The sequence below is a fragment of the Pristiophorus japonicus genome, unplaced genomic scaffold (assembly GCF_044704955.1).
Source record: "Pristiophorus japonicus isolate sPriJap1 unplaced genomic scaffold, sPriJap1.hap1 HAP1_SCAFFOLD_1000, whole genome shotgun sequence".
NCBI lineage: Eukaryota > Metazoa > Chordata > Chondrichthyes > Pristiophoridae > Pristiophorus > Pristiophorus japonicus.
In genome coordinates, this window is record NW_027250651.1 from 85,386 (window position 1) to 108,538 (window position 23,153).

Consider the following 23,153-nt stretch of genomic DNA (forward strand, 5'->3'; position numbering starts at 1 on the left):
CTCACCACACACCGCCCCGCGGCTCCTCTCGCTCGGTCGCTCGGCGGGGTCGCTCGGTCGGTCGCTCGGTCGGTCGGCGGGGTCGCTCGGTCGGTCGCTCGCTCGGTCGGCGGGGTCGCTCGGTCGGGTCGCTCGCTCGGTCGGCGGGGTCGCTCGGTCGGTCGCTCGCGTCGGTCGGCGGGGTCGCTCGGTCGGTCGGCGGGGTCGCTCGGTCGGTCGGCGGGGTCGCTCGGTCGGGTTCGCTCGGTCGGTCGGCGGGGTCGCTCGGTCGGGTCGCTCGGTCGGTCGGCGGGGTCGCTCGGTCGGTCGCTCGGTCGGTCGGCGGGGTCGCTCGGTCGGTCGGCGGGGTCGCTCGGTCGGTCGCTCGGTCGGTCGGCGGGGTCGCTCGGTCGGTCGCTCGGTCGGTCGGCGGGGTCGCTCGGTCGGGTCGCTCGGTCGGCGGGTCGCTCGGTCGGTCGGCGGGGTCGCTCGGTCGGTCGGCGGGGTCGCTCGGTCGGTCGGACACGGAGCAGGTTTGCGGCCGGGCGGGGCCGGGGTTTAGACAGGGACAGGGCCGGGGGGCGGGGCCTGTGACTGTCCGGCTCCGGGCTCGGGCTCACACTGGACCCGCTCTGGTTGTTGTTTAAAACCAGCCCGCGAGCCGGGCAGGGGGCGGGGCCTGAACCAGCCAATCCTGGAGCAGCTGACACAAGGGGCGGGGCCTGGACCAGCCAATCCTGGAGCAGCTGACACAAGGGGCGGGGCCTGCGTGCTGAGGGGATGGAATGTTCCAGACCCCCCGCCTCCAACCGTCAGTGTCCCCCTGAAGCCTGCTCCCCCCAGACCCCCCTCTCCCCCAGACCTCCCTCTCCCCCAACCCCCCTCACCCCCAAACCCCCTCCCCCCCCAGACCCCCCTCCCCCCAGACCCCCCTCACCCCCCAGACCCCCCTCCCCCAGACCCCCCTCCCCCCAGACCCCCCTCACCCCAGACCCCCTCTCCCCCCCCAGACCCCCCCTCACCCCCAAACCCCCCTCCCCCCCCAGACCCCCCTCCACCCCAGACCCCCCTCTCCCCCCCAGACCCCCCCCTCACCCCCAGACCCCCCTCTCCCCCAGACCCCCCTCTCCCCCCAGACCCCCTCTCCCCCAGACCCCCCTCACCCCCAGGACCCCCCTCTCCCCCAGACCCCCCTCACCCCCAGACCCCCCTCTCCCCCAGACCCCCCTCACCCCCAGACCCCCCTCTCCCCCAGACCCCCTCACCCCCAGACCCCCCTCTCCCCCAGACCCCCTCCCCCCCCAGACCCCCCTCTCCCCCAGACCCCCTCTCCCCCAGACCCCCCTCTCCCCAGACCCCCCTCACCCCAGACCCCCTCTCCCCCAGACCCCCTCACCCCAGACCCCCCTCTCCCAGACCCCCCTCTCCCCCAGACCCCCTCACCCCCAGACCCCCCTCTCCCCCCAGACCCCCCTCACCCCCAGACCCCCCTCTCCCCCAGACCCCCCTCACCCCCAGACCCGACCCTCTCCCCAGACCCCCTCACCCCCAGACCCCCCTCTCCCCCAGACCCCCCTCACCCCCCCCAGACCCCCCTCTCCCCCAGACCCCCCTCTCCCCCAGACCCCCCTCTCCCCCAGACCCCCTCTCCCCCCAGACCCCCCTCACCCCAGACCCCCTCTCCCCAGACCCCCTCACCCCCAGACCCCCCTCTCCCCCCCCAGACCCCCCTCACCCCCCAGACCTCCCTCTCCCCCCCAGACCCCCCTCTCCCCCAGACCTCCCTCACCCCAGACCCCCCTCACCCCCCCAGACCTCCCTCTCCCCCCAGACCCCCCTCCCCCCAGACCCCTCTCTCCCCCCAGACCTCCCTCTCCCCCAGACCCCCTCTCTCCCCCCCAGACCTCCCTCTCCCCCGACCCCCCTCTCCCCCCAGACCCCCTCTCCCCCCCAGACCCCCTCACCCCCAGACCCCCCTCTCCCCCCAGACCTCCCTCTCCCCCCAGACCCCCCTCTCCCCCCCCAGACCCCCTCACCCCAGACCCCCCTCTCCCCCCCAGACCTCCCTCTCCCCCCCAGACCCCCCTCTCCCCCCCAGACCCCCTCACCCCCAGACCCCCCTCTCCCCCCCAGACCCCTCTCTCCCCCCCCAGACCTCCCTCTCCCCCAGACCCCCCTCCCCCCCAGACCTCCCTCTCCCCGACCCCCCTCTCCCCCCAGACCCCCCTCTCCCCCCCAGACCCCCCTCCCCCCAGACCCCCCTCCCCCCAGACCCCCTTCTCCCCCCCAGACCCCCCTCACCCCCAACCCCCCTCTCCCCCCAGACCTCCCTCACCCCAGACCCCCTCCCCCCAGACCCCCCTCACCCCAAACCTCCCTCTCCCCCAGACCCCCCTCACCCCCAGACCCCCCTCTTCCCCCCCCAGACCTCCCTCTCCCCCCCAGACCTCCCTCTCCCCCCCAGACCCCCCTCTCCCCAGACCCCCCTCACCCCCAGACCCCCCTCTCCCCCCCAGACCCCCCTCACCCCCAGACCCCCCTCTCCCCCCCCAGACCCCCTCTTCCCCCCCAGACCCCCTCACCCCCCCAGACCCCCCTCACCCCCAGACCCCCCTCTCTCCCCCCAGACCCCCTCTCCCCCCAGACCCCCTCTCCCCCCCAGACCTCCCTCTCCCCAGACCCCCCTCTCTCCCCCCAGACCTCCCTCACCCCCAGACCCCCCTCTCCCCCCAGACCTCCCTCTCCCCCAGACCCCCCTCTCTCCCCCCAGACCTCCCTCTCCCCCAGACCCCCTCTCTCCCCCAGACCTCCCTCACCCCCAGACCCCCAGACCCCCCTCTCCCCCCCAGACCTCCCTCTCCCCCAGACCTCCCTCTCCCCAGACCCCCTCTCTCCCCCAGACCCCCCTCTCCCCCCCAGACCCCCCTCTCCCCCCAGACCCCCCTCTCCCCCCCAGACCCCCCTCACCCCCCCCAGACCCCCCTCTCCCCCAGACCCCCCTCTCCCCCCAGACCCCCCTCTCCCCCCAGACCCCCTCTCCCCCCAGACCCCCTCTCCCCCCAGACCCCCTCTCCCCCAGACCCCCCTCACCCCCCCCCAGACCCCCCTCACCCCCCCCAGACCCCCTCACCCCCCCAGACCTCCCTCACCCCCAGACCCCCTCTCCCCCCCCAGACCTCCCTCACCCCCAGACCCCCCTCTCCCCCCCAGACCTCCCTCTCTCCCCCAGACCCCCTCTCCCCCCAGACCCCCTCCCCCAGACCCCCCAGACCTCCCTCACCCCCAGACCCCTCTCCCCCCCAGACCCCCTCTCCCCCCAGACCCCCTCTCCCCCCAGACCCCCCTCTCCCCCCCAGACCCCCCTCTCTCCCCCCAGACCTCCCTCTCTCCCCCAGACCTCCCTCTCCCCCAGACCTCCCTCACCCCCAGACCCCCTCTCCCCCCCAGACCTCCCTCACCCCAGACCTCCCTCACCCCCAGACCCCCCTCTCCCCCCCCAGACCTCCCTCTCCCCCACCAGACCTCCCTCTCCCCCCCAGACCCCCCTCTCCCCCAGACCCCCTCTCCCCCCCAGACCCCCTCTCCCCCAGACCCCCCTCTCCCCCCCAGACCTCCCTCTCTCCCCCCAGACCTCCCTCTCCCCCAGACCTCCCTCACCCCCAGACCCCCTCTCCCCCCAGACCTCCCTCACCCCCAGACCCCCCTCTCCCCCCCAGACCTCCCTCACCCCCAGACCCCCCTCTCCCCCCAGACCTCCCTCACCCCCAGACCCCCCTCTCCCCCCCAGACCCCCTCTCCCCCAGACCTCCTCACCCCAGACCTCCTCTCCCCCCAGACCTCCCTCACCCCCAGACCCCCTCTCCCCCCAGACCTCCCTCCCTCTCCCCAGACCTCCCTCTCCCCCAGACCTCCCTCTCCCCCAGACCTCCCTCACCCCCAGACCCCCCTCTCCCCCCAGACCTCCCTCACCCCCCCCAGACCTCCCTCACCCCCAGACCCCCCTCTCCCCCCAGACCCCCTCTCCCCCCCCAGACCTCCCTCACCCCCAGACCCCCCTCTCCCCCCTCTCCCCCCCAGACCTCCCTCTCTCCCCCCAGACCTCCCTCACCCCAGACCCCCCTCTCCCCCCCAGACCCCCCTCTCCCCCCCAGACCTCCCTCTCTCCCCCCAGACCTCCTCTCCCCCAGACCTCCCTCACCCCCAGACCCCCTCTCCCCCCAGACCTCCCTCACCCCCAGACCCCCTCTCCCCCCCAGACCTCCTCACCCCCAGACCCCCTCTCCCCCCAGACCTCCCTCACCCCCAGACCCCCTCCCCCCAGACCTCCCTCACCCCCAGACCCCCCTCTCCCCCCCAGACCTCCCTCACCCCAGACCCCCCTCTCCCCCCCAGACCTCCCTCACCCCAGACCCCCCTCTCCCCCCCAGACCTCCCTCACCCCCAGACCCCCTCTCCCCCCCAGACCTCCCTCACCCCCAGACCCCCTCTCCCCCCCAGACCTCCCTCACCCCCAGACCCCCCTCTCCCCCCCCAGACCTCCCTCTCTCCCCCAGACCTCCCTCCCCCCAGACCCCCCTCTCCCCCCAGACCCCCCTCTCCCCCAGACCCCCCTCTCCCCAAACCCCCCTCTCCCCCAAACCCTCCTCTCCCCCAAACCCCCCTCTCCCCCAAACCCTCACCCCCAGACCCCCCCAGAACCCCCTCTCCCCCAGACCTCCCTCCCCCCCAACCCAAACCCCCCTCTCCCCAAGACCCCCCCAGACCCCCCTCTCCCCCAGACCTCCCTCCCCCCCAACCCAAACCCCCCTCTCCCCCAGACCCCCCTCTCCCCCAAACCCTCTCCCCCAGACCCCCTTCTCCCCTCTCCCCTAGACCCCCCTCTCCCCCAGACCTCCCTCCCCCCCAACCCAAACCCCCCTCTCCCCCAGACCCCCCTCTCCCCCAAACCCTCTCCCCCAGACCCCCCTCTCCCCCAGACCCCCCTCTCCCCCAAACCCTCTCCCCCAGACCCCCCTCTCCCCTCCCCCCAGACCCCCTTCTCCCCCAGACCTCCCTCACCCCCAAACCCCCCTCTCCCCCCCCAGACCCCCCTCTCCCCCCCCCAGACCTCCCTCTCCCCCAGACCCCCCTCTCCCGCCCCAGACCCCCCTCTCCCCCCAACCCAAACCCCCCTCACCCCAGACCCTCCAAACCCCAAATTCCCCTCACCCTTACCCCCAAACCCTCACCCCAGACATTCCTCACCCCCTGACCCTCCTCACTACGAAAGCCTCACCCCCAGACTCCCCTAAACCCTCACCCCCAAACTCCCTTCTCCCCCAGCCCCTCACCCCCAAACCGCCCTCACCCTCAGACTCTCACTCCCCTCACCCCCAAACTCCCCTCACCCCCAAACCCACTCACTCCCAAACCCTCACCCACAAACTTCCTCACCCTCAAACTCACCTCACCCCCAAACCTCCCTCATCCCCAAACCCTCACCCCCAAATCCCCCTCACCTCTAGACCTTCCTCCCCCGCAGACCCTCCTCACCCCGAAACCCTCACCCCCAGACTCCCCTCACTCCCAGACCCCCCTCACCCCAAACCTTCACCCCCACCCCCAAACTCCTCTCACTCCCTAACCCTCAAACCCCCTCACCCCCAAAGTCCCCTCGCCCCCAAACTCTCACCCCAAACCCAAACCATCATCCTCAGACCCTCCTCAACCCCAAACCATCACCCTTAGACCCTCCTCACCCCCAAACTCCCCTCACCCCAAACCCTCTCACCGTCAATCCCCTTCACCCCAAACCCTCACCTGCAAACCCCCTCACCCCCAAACTCCCTTCTCCCCCAGACCCTCACACTCAAACTCCCTTCTCACCCAGACCCCTCACCCCCAAACGCTCACCTCCCTCACCCGAGAGCCTCACCCCCAGACCCCCATCACCCCCAGACACCCCATCACCCCCAGACACCCCAAAACCCCCTCACCCCCCCCAAACACCCTCACCCCCAAACTCACTTCTCCCCAGACCCCTCACCCACAAACTCCCTTCTCACTCAGACCCCTCACCCCCAGACACTCACCCCCAAACTCCCCTCAACCCCAGACCCCCCTCAACCCCAGACCCTCTCACTCCAGACATTCCTCACCCCCAAACCCTCCTCACTACGAAAGCCTCACCCCCAGACTCCCCTAAACCCCAAACTCTCACCCCCACACTCCCTTCTCCCCCAAACCGCCCTCACCCCCAGACTCTCACTCCCCTCACCCCAGACCCTCACCCCCAAACTACCCTCACCCCCAAACTACCCTCACCCCCAAACCCATTCACCCCCAAACCCTTACCCCCAAACTCCCTTCTCCCCCAGACCTCCCTCACCCTCAAATCCCCCTCACCCTCAAATCCCCCTCACCCTCAAATCCCCCTCACCCCTAGACCTTCCTCACCCCCAGCTCCTCCTCCGCAGACCCTCACCAGACTCCCCTAAACCCCAAACTCCCCTCACCCTGAAACTCCCCTCACTCCCAGACCCCCCTCACCCCAAACCCTCACCCCCAAACTCCCCTCACTCCCTAATCCTCAAACCCCCTCACCCCCAAAGTACCCTCGCCCCCAAACCCCCCTCACCCCAAACTCTCACCCCAGACCCTCCTCAACCCATCACCCTCAGACCCTCCTCACCCCCAAAATCACCTCACCCCCAAACTCCCTTCACTTCAAACCCTCACCCGCAAACCCCCTCACCCTCAAACTCCCTTCTCACCCAGACCCCTCACCCCCAGATGCTCATCTCCCTCGCCCCGACCGCCCTCATCCCCAAACCCTCACCTCAAAGTCCCCTCGTCCCCAAACTCCCTTCTCCCCCAGACCCTCACCCCCAAACCGCCCTCATCACCAGATCCTCACCCCAAACTCCCCCCTCATCCTCAAACTCCCCTCTCCCCAGACCCCTCACCCCCAAACTCCCTTCTCCCCCAGACCCCTCACCCCCAGACCCCCCGACCCTCACCACCCCCAGACCCTCCCTCATCCCCAAACTCCCCTAAACCCCAGACCCTCACCCCCAGACCCCCCTCACCTCCAGACCCCCCTCACCCCCAGACCCCCCTCACCCCCAGTCAAAATCTCGACTCTCAATAAGACTCTGACACAATCAGCTTCGGAAGATGTTCCTTTAATAAGTTTTACTTGCAGCAAGGGAGAGTCCGGCTTGGTCATAGGACTCTGTGGTACAGATCCACAATATCTTTATACAGTCGAACAAACAAGTTATGGTTCCATCACGTGTATCGCTTCTGCCCTTGTGGTCAGTAAATACAGACAAAGAGTTCTCCAATCCGTTAATTAGTACCACATCCTTATCTGAATCTTTACATATCTTTATCTAGTCCTTGTAAGGTTTAGCAAAACAACAGATTATTGATAGTACATAGAAACATAGAAAATAGGTGCAGGAGTAGGCCATTCGGCCCTTCGAGCCTGCACCACCATTCAATAAGATCCTGGCTGATCATTCCCTCAGTACCCCATTCCTGCTTTCTCTCCATACCCCTTGATCCCTTTAGCCGTAAGGGCCACATCTAACTCCCTTTTGAATATATTTAGTGAACTGGCCCTCAACAACTTTCTGTGGCAGAGAATTCCACAGGTTCACAATTCTCTGAGTGAAGAAGTTTCTCCTCATCTCAGCGGCAGTCGACAAGAGGCGGGAGCAGCGTCGGAGCGGCCTATAAAGGCCCAGCGGGAGCTCGAGAGCCAGCGGCAGTCGACAAGAGGCGGGAGCAGCGTCGGAGCGGCCTATAAAGGCCCAGCGGCAGTCGACGAGAGGCGAGAGCAGTGTCGGAGCGGCCTATAAAGGCCCAGCGGCAGTCGATGAGAGGCGAGAGCAGCGTCGGAGCGGCCTATAAAGGCGGGACTTGTGCTCCACCGATGCAGCTACAGCGGGAGAGAAAGCAAAAAAGTAGAAAGGAATCAAAAGGTGACGTCACAGCCAATGGGGTAAGTGATTGGTGAGTAGCTTTTCTTTTTATTTTTTATATCAGTAAGTAAACTTTAACAGTGTTCTGCCAATTTAAGGGTATCTCAGGGATAAGGCATGGCAGGAGAGCTCGGTCACGTGATATGCACCTCCTGTGCCATGTGGGAACTCAGGGACACTTCCGGTGTTCCTGACGACTACGTGTGTGGGAAGTGTGTCCACCTCCAGCTCCTGACGGACCGCGTTGCGGAAATGGAGCTGAGGGTGGATTCACTCTGGAGCATCCACGATGCTGAGAATGACATAAGTGGCACGTGTAGTGAGTTGGTCTTATCGCATGAGAAGGATCCACAGCCAGCTAGGGAACGGAAGACCAGCAGGAAGAGTAGTACAAAGAAGGTAGTGCAGGGGTCCCATCTGGTCATCCCCCTGCAAAACAGATACACTGCTTTGAGTGCTGTTGAGGGAGATGACTCATCAGGGGAGAGCAGCAGCAGCCAAATTCATGGCACCGTGGCTGGCTCTGTTGTAGAAGAGGGCATAAAAAAGAGTGGGAGAGCGATAGTGATTGAATCCCCTATCATAAGGGGAATAGATAGGCGTTTCTGCGGCTGCAATTGAGACTCCAGGATGGTATGTTGCCTCCCTGGTGCAAGGGTCAAGGATGTCTCCGAGCGAGTGCAGGACATTCTAAAAAGGGAGGGAGAACAGCCAGTTGTTGTGGTGCACATTGGTACCAACGACATAGGTAAAAAAAGGGATGAGGTCCTACGAAACGAATTTAAGGAGCTAGGAGTTAAATTAAAAAGTAGGACCTCAAAGCTAGTAATCTCGGGATTGCTACCAGTGCCACGTGCTAGTCAGAGTAGGAATCGCAGGATAGCTCAGATGAATACGTGGCTTGAGCAGTGGTGCAGCTGGGAGGGATTCAAATTCCTGGGGCATTGGAACAGGTTCTGGGGGAGGTGGGACCAGTACAAACCGGACGGTCTACACTTGGGCAGGAACGGAACCAATGTCCGAGGGGGAGTGTTTGCTAGTGCTGTTGGTGAGGAGTTAAACTAATATGGCAGGGGGATGGGAACCAATGCAGGGACACAGAGGGAAACAAAAAGGAGGCAAAAACAAAAGACAGAAGAGAGATGAGTAAAAGTGGAGGGCAGAGAAACCAAAGGCAAGAAACAAAAAGGGCCACTGAATATAAAAGGGCTGCAGGAGGGGTCAAAACTAAAAATCATGGTTTAAAAACTAGGATGAAAACACTACCTGAACGCACGCAGCATTCGAAATAAAGTAAATGAGTTGACGGCACAAATCATTACAAATGGGTATGATTTGGTGGCCATTACAGAGACATGGTGGCAAGGTGGCCAAGACTGGGAATTAAACGTACAGGGGTATCTGATGATTCGGAAAGATAGGCAGGAAGGGAAAGGAGGTGGGGTAGCTCTGTTAATAAAGGATGATATCAGGGCAGTTGAGAGACGATATTGGCTCTAATGAACAAAATGTTGAATCATTGTGGGTGGAGATTAGAGATAGTAAGGGGAAAAAGTCACTGGTCGGCGTAGTTTATAGGCCCCCAAATAATAACTTCACGGTGGGGCGGGCAATAATCAAGGGAATAATGGAGGCATGTGAAAAAGGAACGGCAATAGTCATGGGGGATTTTAACCTACATATCGATTGGTCAAATCAAATCGCAGGGGGTAGCCTGGAGAAGGAATTCATAGAATGCATACGGGATTGTTTCTTAGAACAGTATGTAACAGAGCCTACAAGGGAGCAAGCTATCTTGGATCTGGTCCTGTGTAACGAGACAGGAAAAATAAACGATCTCCTCGGAATGAGTGATCACAATATGGTTGAATTTGTAATACAGAGTGAGGGTGAGGAAGTTGTGTCAGAAACGAGAGTACTATGCTAAAACAAAGGGGACTACAGTGGGATGAGGGCAGAGTTGGCTAAAGTAGACTGGAAACAAGGACTAAACGGTGGCACAATTGAGGAACAGTGGAGGACTTTTAAGGAGCTCTTTCATAGTGCGCAACAAAAATATATTCCAGTGAAAAAGAAGGGCGGCAAGAGAAGGAATAACCAGCCGTGGATAACCAAGGAAATAAAGGAAAGTATCAAATCAAAGACCAATGCGTATAAGGCGGCCAAGGTTAGTGGGAAAATTTTAAACAACAGCAAAGAATGACTAAAAAAGCAATCAAGAAAGGGAAGATAGATTACGAAGGTAAACTTGCGCAAAACATAAAAACAGATAGTAAAAGCTTTTACAGATATATAAAACGGAAAAGAGTGACTAAAGTAAATGTTGGTCCCTTAGAAGATGAGAAGGGGGATTTAATAATGGGAAATGTGGAAATGGCTGAGACCTTAAACAATTATTTTGCTTCGGTCTTCACAGTGGAAGACACAAAAACAATGCCAAAATTTGCAGGCCACAGGAATGTGGGAAGGGAGGACCTTGAGACAATCACTATCACTAGGGGGGTAGTACTGGACAGGCTAATGGGACTGAAGGTAGACAAGTCCCCTGGTCCTGATGAAATGCATCCCAGGGTATTAAAAGAGATGGCGGAAGTTATATCAGATGCATTTGTTATAATCTACCAAAATTCTCTGGACTCTGGGGAGGTACCAACGGATTGGAGAGCAGCTAATGTAACGCCTCTGTTTAAAAAAGGGGGCAGGCAAAAGGCAGGTAACTATAGGCCGGTTAGTTTAACATCTGTAGTGGGGAAAATGCTTGAAACTATTAAGGAAGAAATAGCGGGACATCTAGATAGGAATAGTGCAATCAAGCAGACGCAGCATGGATTCATGAAAGGGAAATCATGTTTAACTAATTTACTGGAATTCTTTAGGGATATAACGAGCATGGTGGATAGAGGTGTACCGATGGATGTGGTGTATTTAGATTTCCAAAAAGCATTCGATAAGGTGCCACACAAAAGGTTACTGCAGAAGATGAAGGTACGCGGAGTCAGAGGGAATGTATTAGCATGGATCGAGAATTGGCTGGTGAACAGAAAGCAGAGAGTCGGGATAAATGGGTTCTTTTCGGGTTGGAAATCGGTGGTTAGTGGTGTGCCACAGGGATCGGTGCTGGGACCACAACTGTTTACAATATACATAGATGACCTGGAAGAGGGGACAGAGTGTAGTGCAACAAAATTTGCAGATGACACTAATTAGTGGGAAAGCGGGTTGTGTAGAGGACTCAGAGGCTGCAAGGAGATTTGGATAGGTTAAGCGAATGGGCCAAGGTTTGGCAGATGGAATACAATGTCGGAAAATGTGAGGTCATCCACCTTGGGGAAAAAAAAAACAGTAAAAGGGAATATTATTTAATGGGGAGAAATTACAACATGCTGTGGTGCAGAGGGACCTGGCGGTCATTGTGCATGAAACTCTTTTGGAAGGCTTTCAATTTGCAAGTGGCCACCTCAAACACCTCAACGGTATTCAACAAACTAAAGGCACTGCTCACAGAGCGACTTGTTTTCCCCTCACCAAAATTGGCAAATATTACACGCCACAAATTCTGGCAGCGGTGGGATTCGAACCCACGCCTCCGAAGAGATTGGAGCCTAAATCCAGCGCCTTAGACCGCTCGGCCATGAATCCCAAAAAGTTAGTTTGCAGGTAATCAGGAAGGCGAATGGGATGTTGGCCTTCATTGCGAGAGGGATGGAGTACAAAAGCAGGGAGGTCCTGCTGCAACTGTACAGGGTATTGGTGAGGCCGCACCTGGAGTACTGCGTGCAGTTTTGGTCACCTTACTTAAGGAAGGATATACTGGCTTTGGAGGGGGTACAGAGACGATTCACTCGGCTGATTCCGGAGATGAGGGGGTTACCTTATGATGATAGATTGAGTAGACTGGGTCTTTACTCGGAGCTCAGAAGGATGAGGGGTGATCTTATGGAAACATTTAAAATAATGAAAGGGATAGACAAGATAGAGGCAGAGAGGTTGTTTCCACTGGTCGGGGAGACTAGAACTAGGGGGCACAGTCTCAAAATACAGGGGGAGCCAATTTAAAACCGAGTTGAGAAGGAATTTCTTCTCCCAGAGGGTTGTGAATCTGTGGAATTCTCTGCCCAGGGAAGCAGTTGAGGCTAGCTCATTGAATGTATTCAAGTCACAGATAGATAGATTTTTAACCAATAAGGGAATTAAGGGTTACGGGGAGCGGGCGGGTAAGTGGAGCTGAGTCCACGACCAGGTCAGCCATGATCTTATTGAATGGCGGAGCAGACTCGAGGAGCTCGATGGCCTACTCCTGTTCCTAATTCCTATATTCTTATAACGGGACTTCCCACCAACGGGACTTCAGGGAGCTTTGTAAGCTCTGCTTCCGCGTCTCTTTCTTCCCGATTGTCCCTAACTAATTTATGCATCCCTTTTAATTGAGTACTTAGTTCCAAAACATACCGTTTTATTTTGTCTTTTAATGGGCCTACATCGCCCCCCCGTTATGATGTTCTCTGGTAATTGCATCACCCTTCCTGTCATTAGTTCATACTTCTGTCTACGTTTTTCCTGATATTTGCATGGCCTTTGCCAGGGCGTTCTTAAGGGTACGGTTCATGCGCTCTACCATCCCAGAACTCTGCGGGTGGTAGGGGATGTGCAATTTTTGTTTTATGCCCATTAGCTGGCATATTGTTTTTACAATTTGGCAATATCTCTCCCCATCCCCTTCCACCACCAATCTCTCCCAAGACTCCCAGTCATGGCCTCTCATCCTGAATGAGACAGGCCATGATGCAACTCCAATAAGGTATTGTGTATGCATTCAGGCACCATTACCTTGTCGTTTCGTCTCCAAACGTTATCCTTCCCTTGCGTTGCGCCCTGCTTTGTCCACATACCTATTTCCTCCTCAGAAGTGTCCTGGTGTAGTTTCTCAATACTTATCTGTTCGTCTCGAGCCCCAGCGGCACTGACTTAATTTTAATAATTTAAAATCATTATCAATGGAGAGTGTTTTTTTTAAACCTCTTCAAATTCTTTTTTTCCCCCAATTGCAAACACCCCTTCTCCCCCATGCTGTCATATAATCGTATACTACCCCGAATGCATATCTACTGTCCGTATAGATATTAACAATCTTATTTTCCGATAATTCCAGTGCCCGGGTGAGGGCTACCAGTTCTGCCACTTGAGCTGACGACCCCCCCATTAATTCGCCCTGATTCAACGGTCTCTAGATCCTGGTTAACTACGGCCCATCCAGTACGAGGTAGTCCCTCTACGTATTTTCCTGAGCCGTCCACAAACAAGGTTTGTTCTGCGGTTTGAAGAGGGGCGTCTTTTATTCTATCCTCTTCCATATCCTCACATACCTCTTCGCAAAAGTGGTGTTCCCCCTACCCATCATACCTTCTGCGGGATTGTTTCCTACATCCCGAATTATGGTAACCGCTTTGTTGGGTGTTAAGAGGACTGCTTCCCACTTTGCCCGTCTCAGATTAGATACGGTTCTCAGTTTTCCTGTGTTTAACATTTCTACCAATGTGTGTTTAGTCATCACCACAGGCTCGCTTATTTTTACCGCCCAAGCTGCGCAATCTAGCGCGGCTATACATCTGGATAACCCAGTCACCACCGGGCTTTCGGTGGTAGAGTGACAGGCTATAGGTCTCCTTTTATCCCCGTGATCTTGGGTGACCACAGCCACATAGAACCCACCTTCATTGTTACAGTGGATGGGGAAATCCTTACCCATATCAGGCAGTCCAGGTGCGGAGACTAGTTCTGACTTGAGTTTACTATACGCCTGTTCTTGTTCAGGGCCCCACTCTATGAGGTCTAGGGCCGGTTTCCCCCCTTTCACTAATCTTTGTATTGGCTCAGCAATTTTTGCAAAAATCAGGGATAAAGTTCCGGCTGTAATTAAAGAGGCCCAGTACTTTCCTCACCCCCCCTTACCGTTACTGGTCTAGGCATGTCCTTGACAGCCTTTTTCCTATCCGAGGGCATTTCTTTCAGCCCCTTGAGAGGCAGTACCCTAGGTACAGGACCTGGGATTTCCCGACCTGGGCCTTTTTGGGGGAGTTAGTGGTGCTAATTGTTTCTTTTAAGATACCCTTTTCCACTGGCCCGTTTACTATTTCTACAACCGCTGTTCTAGCTTCAGGTCTTATAGGGGATTGTGGCAAGTTCCCCTTTTCTGCCCTCCTCCTGTTCCCGTGGCAGAGACCTTTTCCTGCTTTATCTTTTTCTTTTCTAAACTGCTGAAGCTTACTGTTTTAGCCTTTTTCAAAAGTCCCTTTTACACCTTCACAGATAGCTCACCACTCGCCCAGGAGTTTGACCTGATCCCTGAAGGTATTTCTAAATTTAAAACTCTTTTTTAAAGAAAAACTGAGCTAGAAGCTTTCGTGTCAAAGTTTTACACAAAGGTAAATGGGAGCGTTTTAAAAGGCATTCTTTATCTCATTCCTAGACTAGATTTGTGTCTTTCAACCCAATTGCATGTTTTCTTTCGACAAGTAAGTGAGCGTGTCAAATTTCTTTCTTTTTTACTACAGGGACCATGTATTTTTATCTTTTACTCAACAAACCTATCCTTTGTGCATTTCCTGTCTGATCAGACAGCATCCTGTCGTGACGCCATTTTGTTGTGGAAAAATATTTCCGAGACTGTATAATATATAAAGAGAGGTTTATTAAATCGGAGACAAAGCTTTGGGAGAAGTGTTAAAGACCCCTGTCTTTGATCCATCTTCTCAAATTGCTATCTGCAGTGAAGTCCTTTTATCTTACAAATTATGTCACTTTACAACACATGCTTTAGCACGACAAAGCTTTGACTATCGAAAGCTAAGCTTTTGATATATAACCCATCCTGCATTGTGACAGGGCAGTATAAACAAGTGCAGGCTTTTGACACCGGTATAAACAAACATACCTAGCACTTAGCTCTCCAGTGTTCATAATGCATCAGTATTGTCCCTTACAAAATTCATTTAAAGGGGAAAATAAAACAAATGTTTGGTCCCGTATACAATCAAATATATGTCCAAAAATCCGCTCCAACAGAATGATTTGACTATTTATGACTCATCTGGTAGTTTTGATACAAGTAAGGTACCAGTAGCAAATCCTACGTTAAAAGTACTGGAAACAAGTCGAGGAGGAAGTCAGAATTTAAGTTTAAGTCTGAGTCCGGCACACACACAGTCTCTTAGTTGCATGATCGGCCATGATCTTATTGAAGGGCCGAATGGCCTGCTCCTGCACCTATTTTCTATGTTTCTGAAGTTAGAGAGTTCAAATGTTAATCAAGGGCATCCCCTTGGAGGAAAACTTTCCTCAGGATCAGCCTCGAATGAGTTTATGTTCAACACTATGTTTGGAAGGTTCTGTTCGAGAGCGAAGGTATCCTCTTCGAAACAGAAAACAAGTGGTTAAGTTTGATTTGTAAATATGGCAAAATAAGTCCATATCTTTTACGTATAACCATAAAAAAGTTATTTATGATAATTTTGTTATAATATCTAGATATATAAAAATTTATATTATATACCTATATTATATATCTATATAAAAAATATTATACCTATATCATATCCATATATAAATAACTCCTTCACGGCATATATAAATATATCTATATATAAATAACCCCTTCACGGCATATATATATTATATATAACTCCTTCACGGCATATATAAATATATCCATATATAAATAACTCCTTCACGGCATATATAAATATATCCATATATAAATAACTCCTTCACGGCATATATAAATATATCCATATTTAAATAACTCCTTCATGGCATATATAAATATATCCATATATAAATAATCCCTTCACGGCATATATATAATATATATATTATATATAACTCCTTCACGGCAAACAAGCCAGAGTAGAGCGCTCGCTTTGGGGAGTCTCGTGTCTGGGGGACATGCGGACAATGTGGCCCTGCCCAGCGGAGCTGGTCGAGTGTGGTCAGTGCTTCGATGCTGGGGATGTTGGCCTGGTCTAGGACACTAACGTTGCTGTGTCTGTCCAGTTTCTAATAATTTTACAAGTGTTTTTTTTGATTGTGGAGCTATTCTCAATGACAGTAAATCTCGGTTGCGACTGATGATCCAGTGGGAAGGGCCTGCCCACGAGGAAGCAGTAATTTTCGGGCCGCGATGCGAGATGTTAACACGGGGTTTCGGCTGGGCTGGAGACCAGTTGCTGGCTCTGTTCTTGGTCAGTGTCCCCGTCAGCTCGCTGGCTCAACACTACTCCATTCTCTGCAGGAGATCTGAGGGGGAGAGACACGAGGCGAGTTATTGAACCATCGTGATGTCTCCCACTGACGTAGTGTGTTATACACAGACACACGCGGAGCAGAAGGAGGACAAAACAGAACGACCAAATACGAGTAAACTTACGGTGCAGAGTTCCGGGCGCCTTTCTTCCTCAGAAACCTGAGACCAAATGAACAAATGTCACTGACAGAACTGCACAAATAGGGAATGAGCAAACTTGCACTGAAACAGCATCTTTCACAACATCAGGTCGGCCCAAATCTCTCGTCCCACAACAGAATCGAGGGTTCCAGCCTCACTTCACAGACTCGAGCCCCATAATCCAGGCCGACACTCCCAGGGGCGGGACCGAGGGAGCGCCGCACTGCTGGAGGGGCGGCACCGAGGGAGCGCCGCACTGCCGGAGGGGCAGGACCGAGGGAGCGCCGCACTGCCGGAACCGAGGGAGTGCCGCACTGCCGGAGGGGCGGGACCGAGGGAGCGCCGCACTGCCGGAGGGGCAGGACCGAGGGAGCGCCGCACTGCCGGAGGGGCGGGACCGAGGGAGCACCGCACTGCCGGAGGGGCGGCACCGAGGGAGCGCCGCACTGCCGGAGGGGAGGGACCGAGGGAGCGCCGCACTGCCGGAGGGGCGGGACCGAGGGAGCACCGCACTGCCGGAGGGGCGGCACCGAGGGAGCGCCGCACTGCCGGAGGGGAGGGACCGAGGGAGCACCGCACTGCCGGAGGGGAGGGACCGAGGGAGCACCGCACTGCCGGAGGGGCGGGACCGAGGGAGCGCCGCACTGCCGGAGGGGAGGGACCGAGGGAGCACCGCACTGCCGGAGGGGCGGCACCGAGGGAGCGCCGCACTGCCGGAGGGGAGGGACCGAGGGAGCGCCGCACTGCCGGAGGGGCGGGACCGAGGGAGCACCGCACTGCCGGAGGGGCGGCACCGAGGGAGCGCCGCACTGCCGGAGGGGCGGGACCGAGGGAGTGCCGCACTGCCGGAGGGGAGGGACCGAGGGAGCGCCGCACTGCCGGAGGGGCGGGACCGAGGGAGCGCCGCACTGCCGGAGGGGCGGGACCGAGGGAGCGCCGCACTGCCGGAGGGGCGGGACCGAGGGAGCGCCGCACTGCCGGAGGGGCGGGACCGAGGGAGCGCCGCACTGCCGGAGGGGCGGGACTATAGATTGACTATTGGATTCAGCAACCAAACATTGATACAGCGCGCTGCACATCACAATATTGAACAAGTGCACAACGTAACCTTACTTTTCAGAAATCCAGCCGCTTCTTCCAGATGAACCCGAGATTATATATAAGCAAACATCACTGAATGGCACTTCACAGGCGGGATTATCAAACAATAATTGACCCCGAGCGACATCGGGAGATACGAGGGACAGGTGACCAAAAGCTGGGTCAAAGAGGGAGGTTTTCAGGAGCGTCTTAAAAGGAGAGAGAGGGGGAGAGGTTCAGGGAGGGAGTTCCAGAGCTTGGGGCCCAGGCAGCTGAAGGCACGGCCACCGATGGTGGAGCGATGGGAATCGGGGGATGGGCAAGAGGTCAGAATTGGAGGAGTGCAGAGATCTGGGAAGGTTGTAGGGGCTGGAGGGGGTTACAGAGATAGGGAGGGGTGTAGGGGCTGGAGGAGGTTACAGAGATAGGGAGTGGTGTAGGGGATGGAGGAGGTTACAGAGATAGGGAGGGGTGTAGGGGCTGGAGGAGGTTACAGAGATAGGGAGGAGTGTAGGGGCTGGAGGGGGTTACAGAGATAGGGAGGGGTGTAGGAGCTGGAGGGGGTTACAGAGATAGGGAGGGGTGTAGGGGCTGGAGGGGGTTACAGAGATAGGGAGGAGTGTAGGGGCTGGAGGGGGTTACAGAGATAGGGAGGGGCTGGAAAAGGGTGGAGGGGGTGAAGAGGGATTTGAAAACGAGGATGAGAATTTTTAAAATCGAGGCGTACCCAGACCCGAGGGGTAATTTTAAAAGCACCTCTCGCAATCCACATGAGACGGAGCAGATTTTTTTTTGTAAAAAACATTAAGAGTTATAAAAGGAATACTTACCAAAACAGAACAACACCAGCAACAAAATCACATCTGTAATTAAGAAATAAATAAATAGTGAGATTCGGATATCAAAAATGTCTTCCAGTAAATCAGGAACAGGAGTTAGGCCCATTCAGCCCCTCGAGCCTGTTACACAGGAACATGAGGAGGCCCATTCAGCCCCTCGAGCCTGTTACACAGGAACAGGAGGAGGCCCATTCAGCCCCTCGAGCCTGTTACACAGGAACAGGAGGCCCATTCAGCCCCTCGAGCCTGTTACACAGGAACATGAGGAGGCCCATTCAGCCCCTCGAGCCTGTTACACAGGAACAGGAGGAGGCCCATTCAGCCCCTCGAGCCTGTTACACAGGAACAGGAGGAGGCCCATTCAGCCCCTCGAGCCTGTTACACAGGAACAGGAGGAGGCCATTCGGCCCTTCGAGCCTGCACCACTATTCAATATGATCATGACTGATCAGTCACATCAGTACCCCATTCCTGCTTTCTCTCTATACCCCTTGATCCCTTTAGCCGTAAGGGCCACATCTAACTCCCTTTTGGGAATATATCTAATGAACTGGCATCAACAACTCTCTGTGGTAGAGAATTCCACAGGTTCACCACTCTCTGAGTGAAGAAGTTTCTCCTCATCTCGGTCCTAAATGACTTACCCCTTATCCTTAGACTGTGACCCCTGGTTCTGGACTTCCCCAACATCGGGAACATTCTTCCTGCATCTAACCTGTCTAAACCCGTCAGAATTTTATATGTTTCTGTGAGATCACCTCTCATTCTTCTAAATTCCAGTGAATATAAGCCTAGTCGATCCAGTCTCTCCTCATATGTCAGTCCTGCCATCCCGGGAATCAGTCTGGTGAACCTTCGCTGCACTCCCTCAATAGCAAGAATGTCCTTCCTCAGATTAGGAGACCAAAACTGCACACAATATTCCAGGTGAGGCCTCACCAAGGCCCAGTACAACTGCAGTAAGACCTCCCTGCTCCTGAACTCAAATCCCCTCGCTATGAAGGCCAACATGCCATTTGCCTTCTTCACCGCCTGCTGTACCTGCATGCCAATCTTCAATGACTGATGTACCATGACACCCAGGTCTCGTTGCACCTCCCCTTTTCCTAATCTGCCGCCATTCAGATAATAATCTGCCTTCCTGTTTTTACCCCCAAAGTGGATAACCTCACATTTATCCACATTATACTGCATCTGCCATGCATTTGCCCACTCACCTAACCTGTCCAAGTCACCCTGCAGTCTCTCAGCATCCTCCTCACAGCTCACACCACCACCCAGCTTAGTGTCATCTGCAAACTTGGAGATACTACATTCAATTCCTTCATCTAAATCATTAATGTATATTGTAAATAGCTGGGGTCCCAGCACTGAACCCTGTGGTACCCCACTAGTCACTGCCTGCCATTCTGAAAAGGACCCGTTTATCCCGACTCTCTGCTTCCTGTCTGCCAACCAGTTCTCTATCCACGTCAATACATTATCCCCAATACCATGTGCTTTAATAATCCATAGGAACTGATCGAAAATGATCACCAATGCAGTAATGACCAAGATTTTCCAACAGTCTATCAACTCTACATCAGTTCCTATGGACTGGAGGGTAGCTAATGTAACACCACTTTTTAAAAAAGGAGGGAAGAGAAAAAAAAGAGGTAATTATAGATCGGTTAGCCTGACATCAGTTGTGGGGAAAATGTTGGAATCAATTATTAAAGATGAAACAGCAGCGCATTTGGAAAGCAGTGACAGGATCGGTCCAAGTCAGCATGGATTTATGAAAGGGAAATCATGCTTGACAAATCTTCTGGAATTTTTTGAGGATGTAACTAGCAGAGTAGACAAGGGAGAACCAGTGGATGTGGTGTATTTGGACTTTCAAAAGGCTTTTGACAAGGTCCCACACAAGAGATTGGTGTGCAAAATCAAAGCACATGGTATTGGGGGTAATGTACTGACGTGGATAGAGAACTGGTTGGCAGACAGGAAGCAGAGAGTCGGGATAAACGGGTCCTTTTCAGAATGGCAGGCAGTGACTAGTGGGGTGCCGCAGGGCTCAGTGCTGGGACCCCAGCTATTTACAATATACATTATGATTTGAACGAAGGAATTGAACGTAATATCTCCAAGTTTGCAGATGACACTAAGCTGGGTGGCGGTGTGAGCTGTGAGGAGGATGCATGAAAGGCGGCTGGGGGGTGAAAGAGGGCGGGTGGGGGAGGGAGGAGGGGGAGGTAGAAAGGAAGGGGGGAGAGGGAGGTAGAAAGGAAGGGGGGAGGTAGAAAGGAGGGGGGAGGGAGGAGCAGGGTGGGAGGAGGAAGGGCCGGGGCCGTCTTCAGACCCTGCAGAGATACCTTTACGTCGAGCCCCCTCCTCGGTGGTGCGCTCTGGCGAGGTATTTCTTCCGCCAGCAGCTCGACCTCAATTATGACACGCAGCTCCTGTTTGTGAACTTGGGGGGTGCCAGGACCGCCCTCCGGGAGCTGCCTGTCTTTTACAGGGAACTCATCAGGGTCTGGAACAAAGTCTCCACCAAGCGCAGCTCTCCGCCGGCTGGAGTGGCGGCCGTCCTGCAGGAACCGCTGCTCGGGAATCCGTACCTCCACGGCCGAGGCTTTATGTGGCGGTCGGAAGAGAGGGCTGTGGCTGGTGAGGTGACCAGGGTCAGGGACCTGCTCGATGGCGGAGGAGCGGGCTGGATAGCGCCAGACACGCTGGCGCGGCGCCTAAATTCTGCCAACGTCCGCCACGCGGCCGATGCCATCGAGTCGCTAAAAACAGCTCTGGGCCCTGACTCCGTTAGGTGCATCGAGGAGGCTCAAGCACGTGGGGAGATCCCGTCCGAACTGACCCCCGTCCGGACGGAATTCCTCATCGGCGCCAAACCCCGGAACCTCCCTCGGGGGCCGGCGCCTCACAACTTGAGCCGCCTCGGGGAAATCCCCTCCGTGCCTTTCAGTTCCGCGCGGAGGGGTTTCCTGTACGGGCTGCTCCTGCACACTCTCAACTTTGCCATCCTCGCCGGCCGTCCGGACACGCCATGGCGTACCATCTTGCCGTCCGGAGGAGGCGGGGGTCCCCGATGGAGGGCACTCTACGCAGGGGTCCTCCCACTATTCATCGGGGACTTGGCCTGGAGGGTGGTGCACGGAGCAGTGCCGTGCAACAAATTTTTAAGCCGGTTCACGGACTCCCAGGCCGCCTGCAATTTCTGCGGTCTGGAGGAGTCCGTGTTCCATGTTTTTATTGAGTGCACGAGGTTGCAGTCCCTGTTCCATTATTTGAAGGGGCTGCTCCTGAAATTCTGGCTGCACTTCAGTCCCACTCTCCTGACCTTTGGGCACCCTGTGCGGAGGGGAGCGGGTAGGTCCGAGGGCCTCCTCGTAGGACTGCTCCTGGGCACGGCCAAGGGTGCCATCAGCCGGTCCAGGCAGCGGGCGGTCGAGGGGGTCGTTCAACCTGACTGCCTGCCTCTCTTCCGCTCTTACATCCGGTTCAGGGTGTCCTTGGAGATGGAGCACGCGGTGTCCACCGGTACGCTCGCGGCCTTCCGCGAGAGGTGGGCACCGGAGGGACTGGAGTGCATCATCACGCCCGGCAACCAAATTTTAATTTGATTTTACGTTTTAAAGTTTAATTTGTTTTAATTGCCGGTGCTTTTAGTGTCCCCCTCCCCTTTTATAGGGGGCACTGGAAAAAAGGAAAAATTTGATTTTAGTGCCCAAAAAGAAAAAAAACACAAAAAAAACCCCCAAAAAAACAAAAAAGGGCCTTGTAAATGTCTTGTGTGTGTCATCCAGGTCGGGTGGCACGGATACATGTTTTATGTTTTGCAGGTTAACTCAAAAGAGTTTCCCCCGCCACCAACTGTCAGTGTCCCCCGCAACCCCCCTCACCCCCGCAACCCCCCTCACCCCCAGACCCCCCTCACCCCCAGACCCCCCTCACCCCCAGATCCCACTCACCCCAGATCCCACTCACCCCCAGATCCCACTCACCCCCAGACCCCCCTCACCCCCAGACCCCCCTCACCCCCAGACCCCCCTCACCCCCAGACCCCCCTCACCCCCAGACCCCCCTCACCCCCAGAACCCCCTCACCCCCAGACCCCCCTCACCCCCAGACCCCCCTCACCCCCAGACCCCCCTCACCCCCAGACCCCCCTCACCCCCAGACCCCCCTCACCCCCAGACCCCCCTCACCCCCAGACCCCCCTCACCCCCAGACCCCCCTCACCCCCAGACCCCCCTCACCCCCAGACCCCCCTCACCCCCAGACCCCCCTCACCCCCAGACCCCCCTCACCCCAGGACCCTCACCCCCAGACCCCCCTCACCCCCAGACCCCCCTCACCCCCAGACCCCCCTCACCCCCAGACCCCCCTCACCCCCAGACCCCCCTCACCCCCAGACCCCCCTCACCCCCAGACCCCCCTCACCCCCAGACCCCCCTCACCCCCAGACCCCCCTCACCCCCAGACCCCCCTCACCCCCAGACCCCCCTCACCCCCAGACCCCCCTCACCCCCAGACCCCCCTCACCCCCAGACCCCCCTCACCCCCAGACCCCCCTCACCCCCAGACCCCCCTCACCCCCAGACCCCCCCTCACCCCCAGACCCCCCTCACCCCCAGACCCCCCTCACCCCCAGACCCCCCTCACCCCCAGACCCCCTCACCCCCAGACCCCCCTCACCCCCAGACCCCCCTCACCCCCAGACCCCCCTCACCCCCAGACCCCCCTCACCCCCAGACCCCCCTCACCCCCAGACCCCCCTCACCCCCAGACCCCCCTCACCCCCAGACCCCCCTCACCCCCAGACCCCCCTCACCCCCAGACCCCCCTCACCCC

At 57.0% G+C, this 23,153-nt stretch overlaps 1 protein-coding gene and 1 long non-coding RNA gene across 2 annotated transcripts in view; both read right to left on the minus strand.

The window, feature by feature from the left end:
• The window catches only part of LOC139241248 (uncharacterized), an 11,454-nt gene extending 6,238 nt beyond the window's left edge, over positions 1-5,216 (minus strand). The window contains exons 1-2 of the mRNA XM_070869898.1: positions 5,208-5,216; positions 6-725 (exon numbers count right to left, since the gene is read on the minus strand). Of these exons, the coding sequence (XP_070725999.1) occupies positions 6-725; positions 5,208-5,216 (729 nt within the window). The remainder of the gene's footprint in view (positions 1-5; positions 726-5,207) is intronic.
• A 10,565-nt stretch (positions 5,217-15,781) lies between these two features.
• Positions 15,782-18,323, minus strand: LOC139241250 (uncharacterized). The gene is made up of 3 exons (XR_011588831.1): positions 18,297-18,323; positions 16,369-16,404; positions 15,782-16,238 (listed from the first exon to the last, which is right to left on the minus strand). It is a non-coding gene; the product is annotated as an uncharacterized lncRNA (long non-coding RNA).
• Between the last annotated feature and the right edge of the window lie 4,830 nt (positions 18,324-23,153).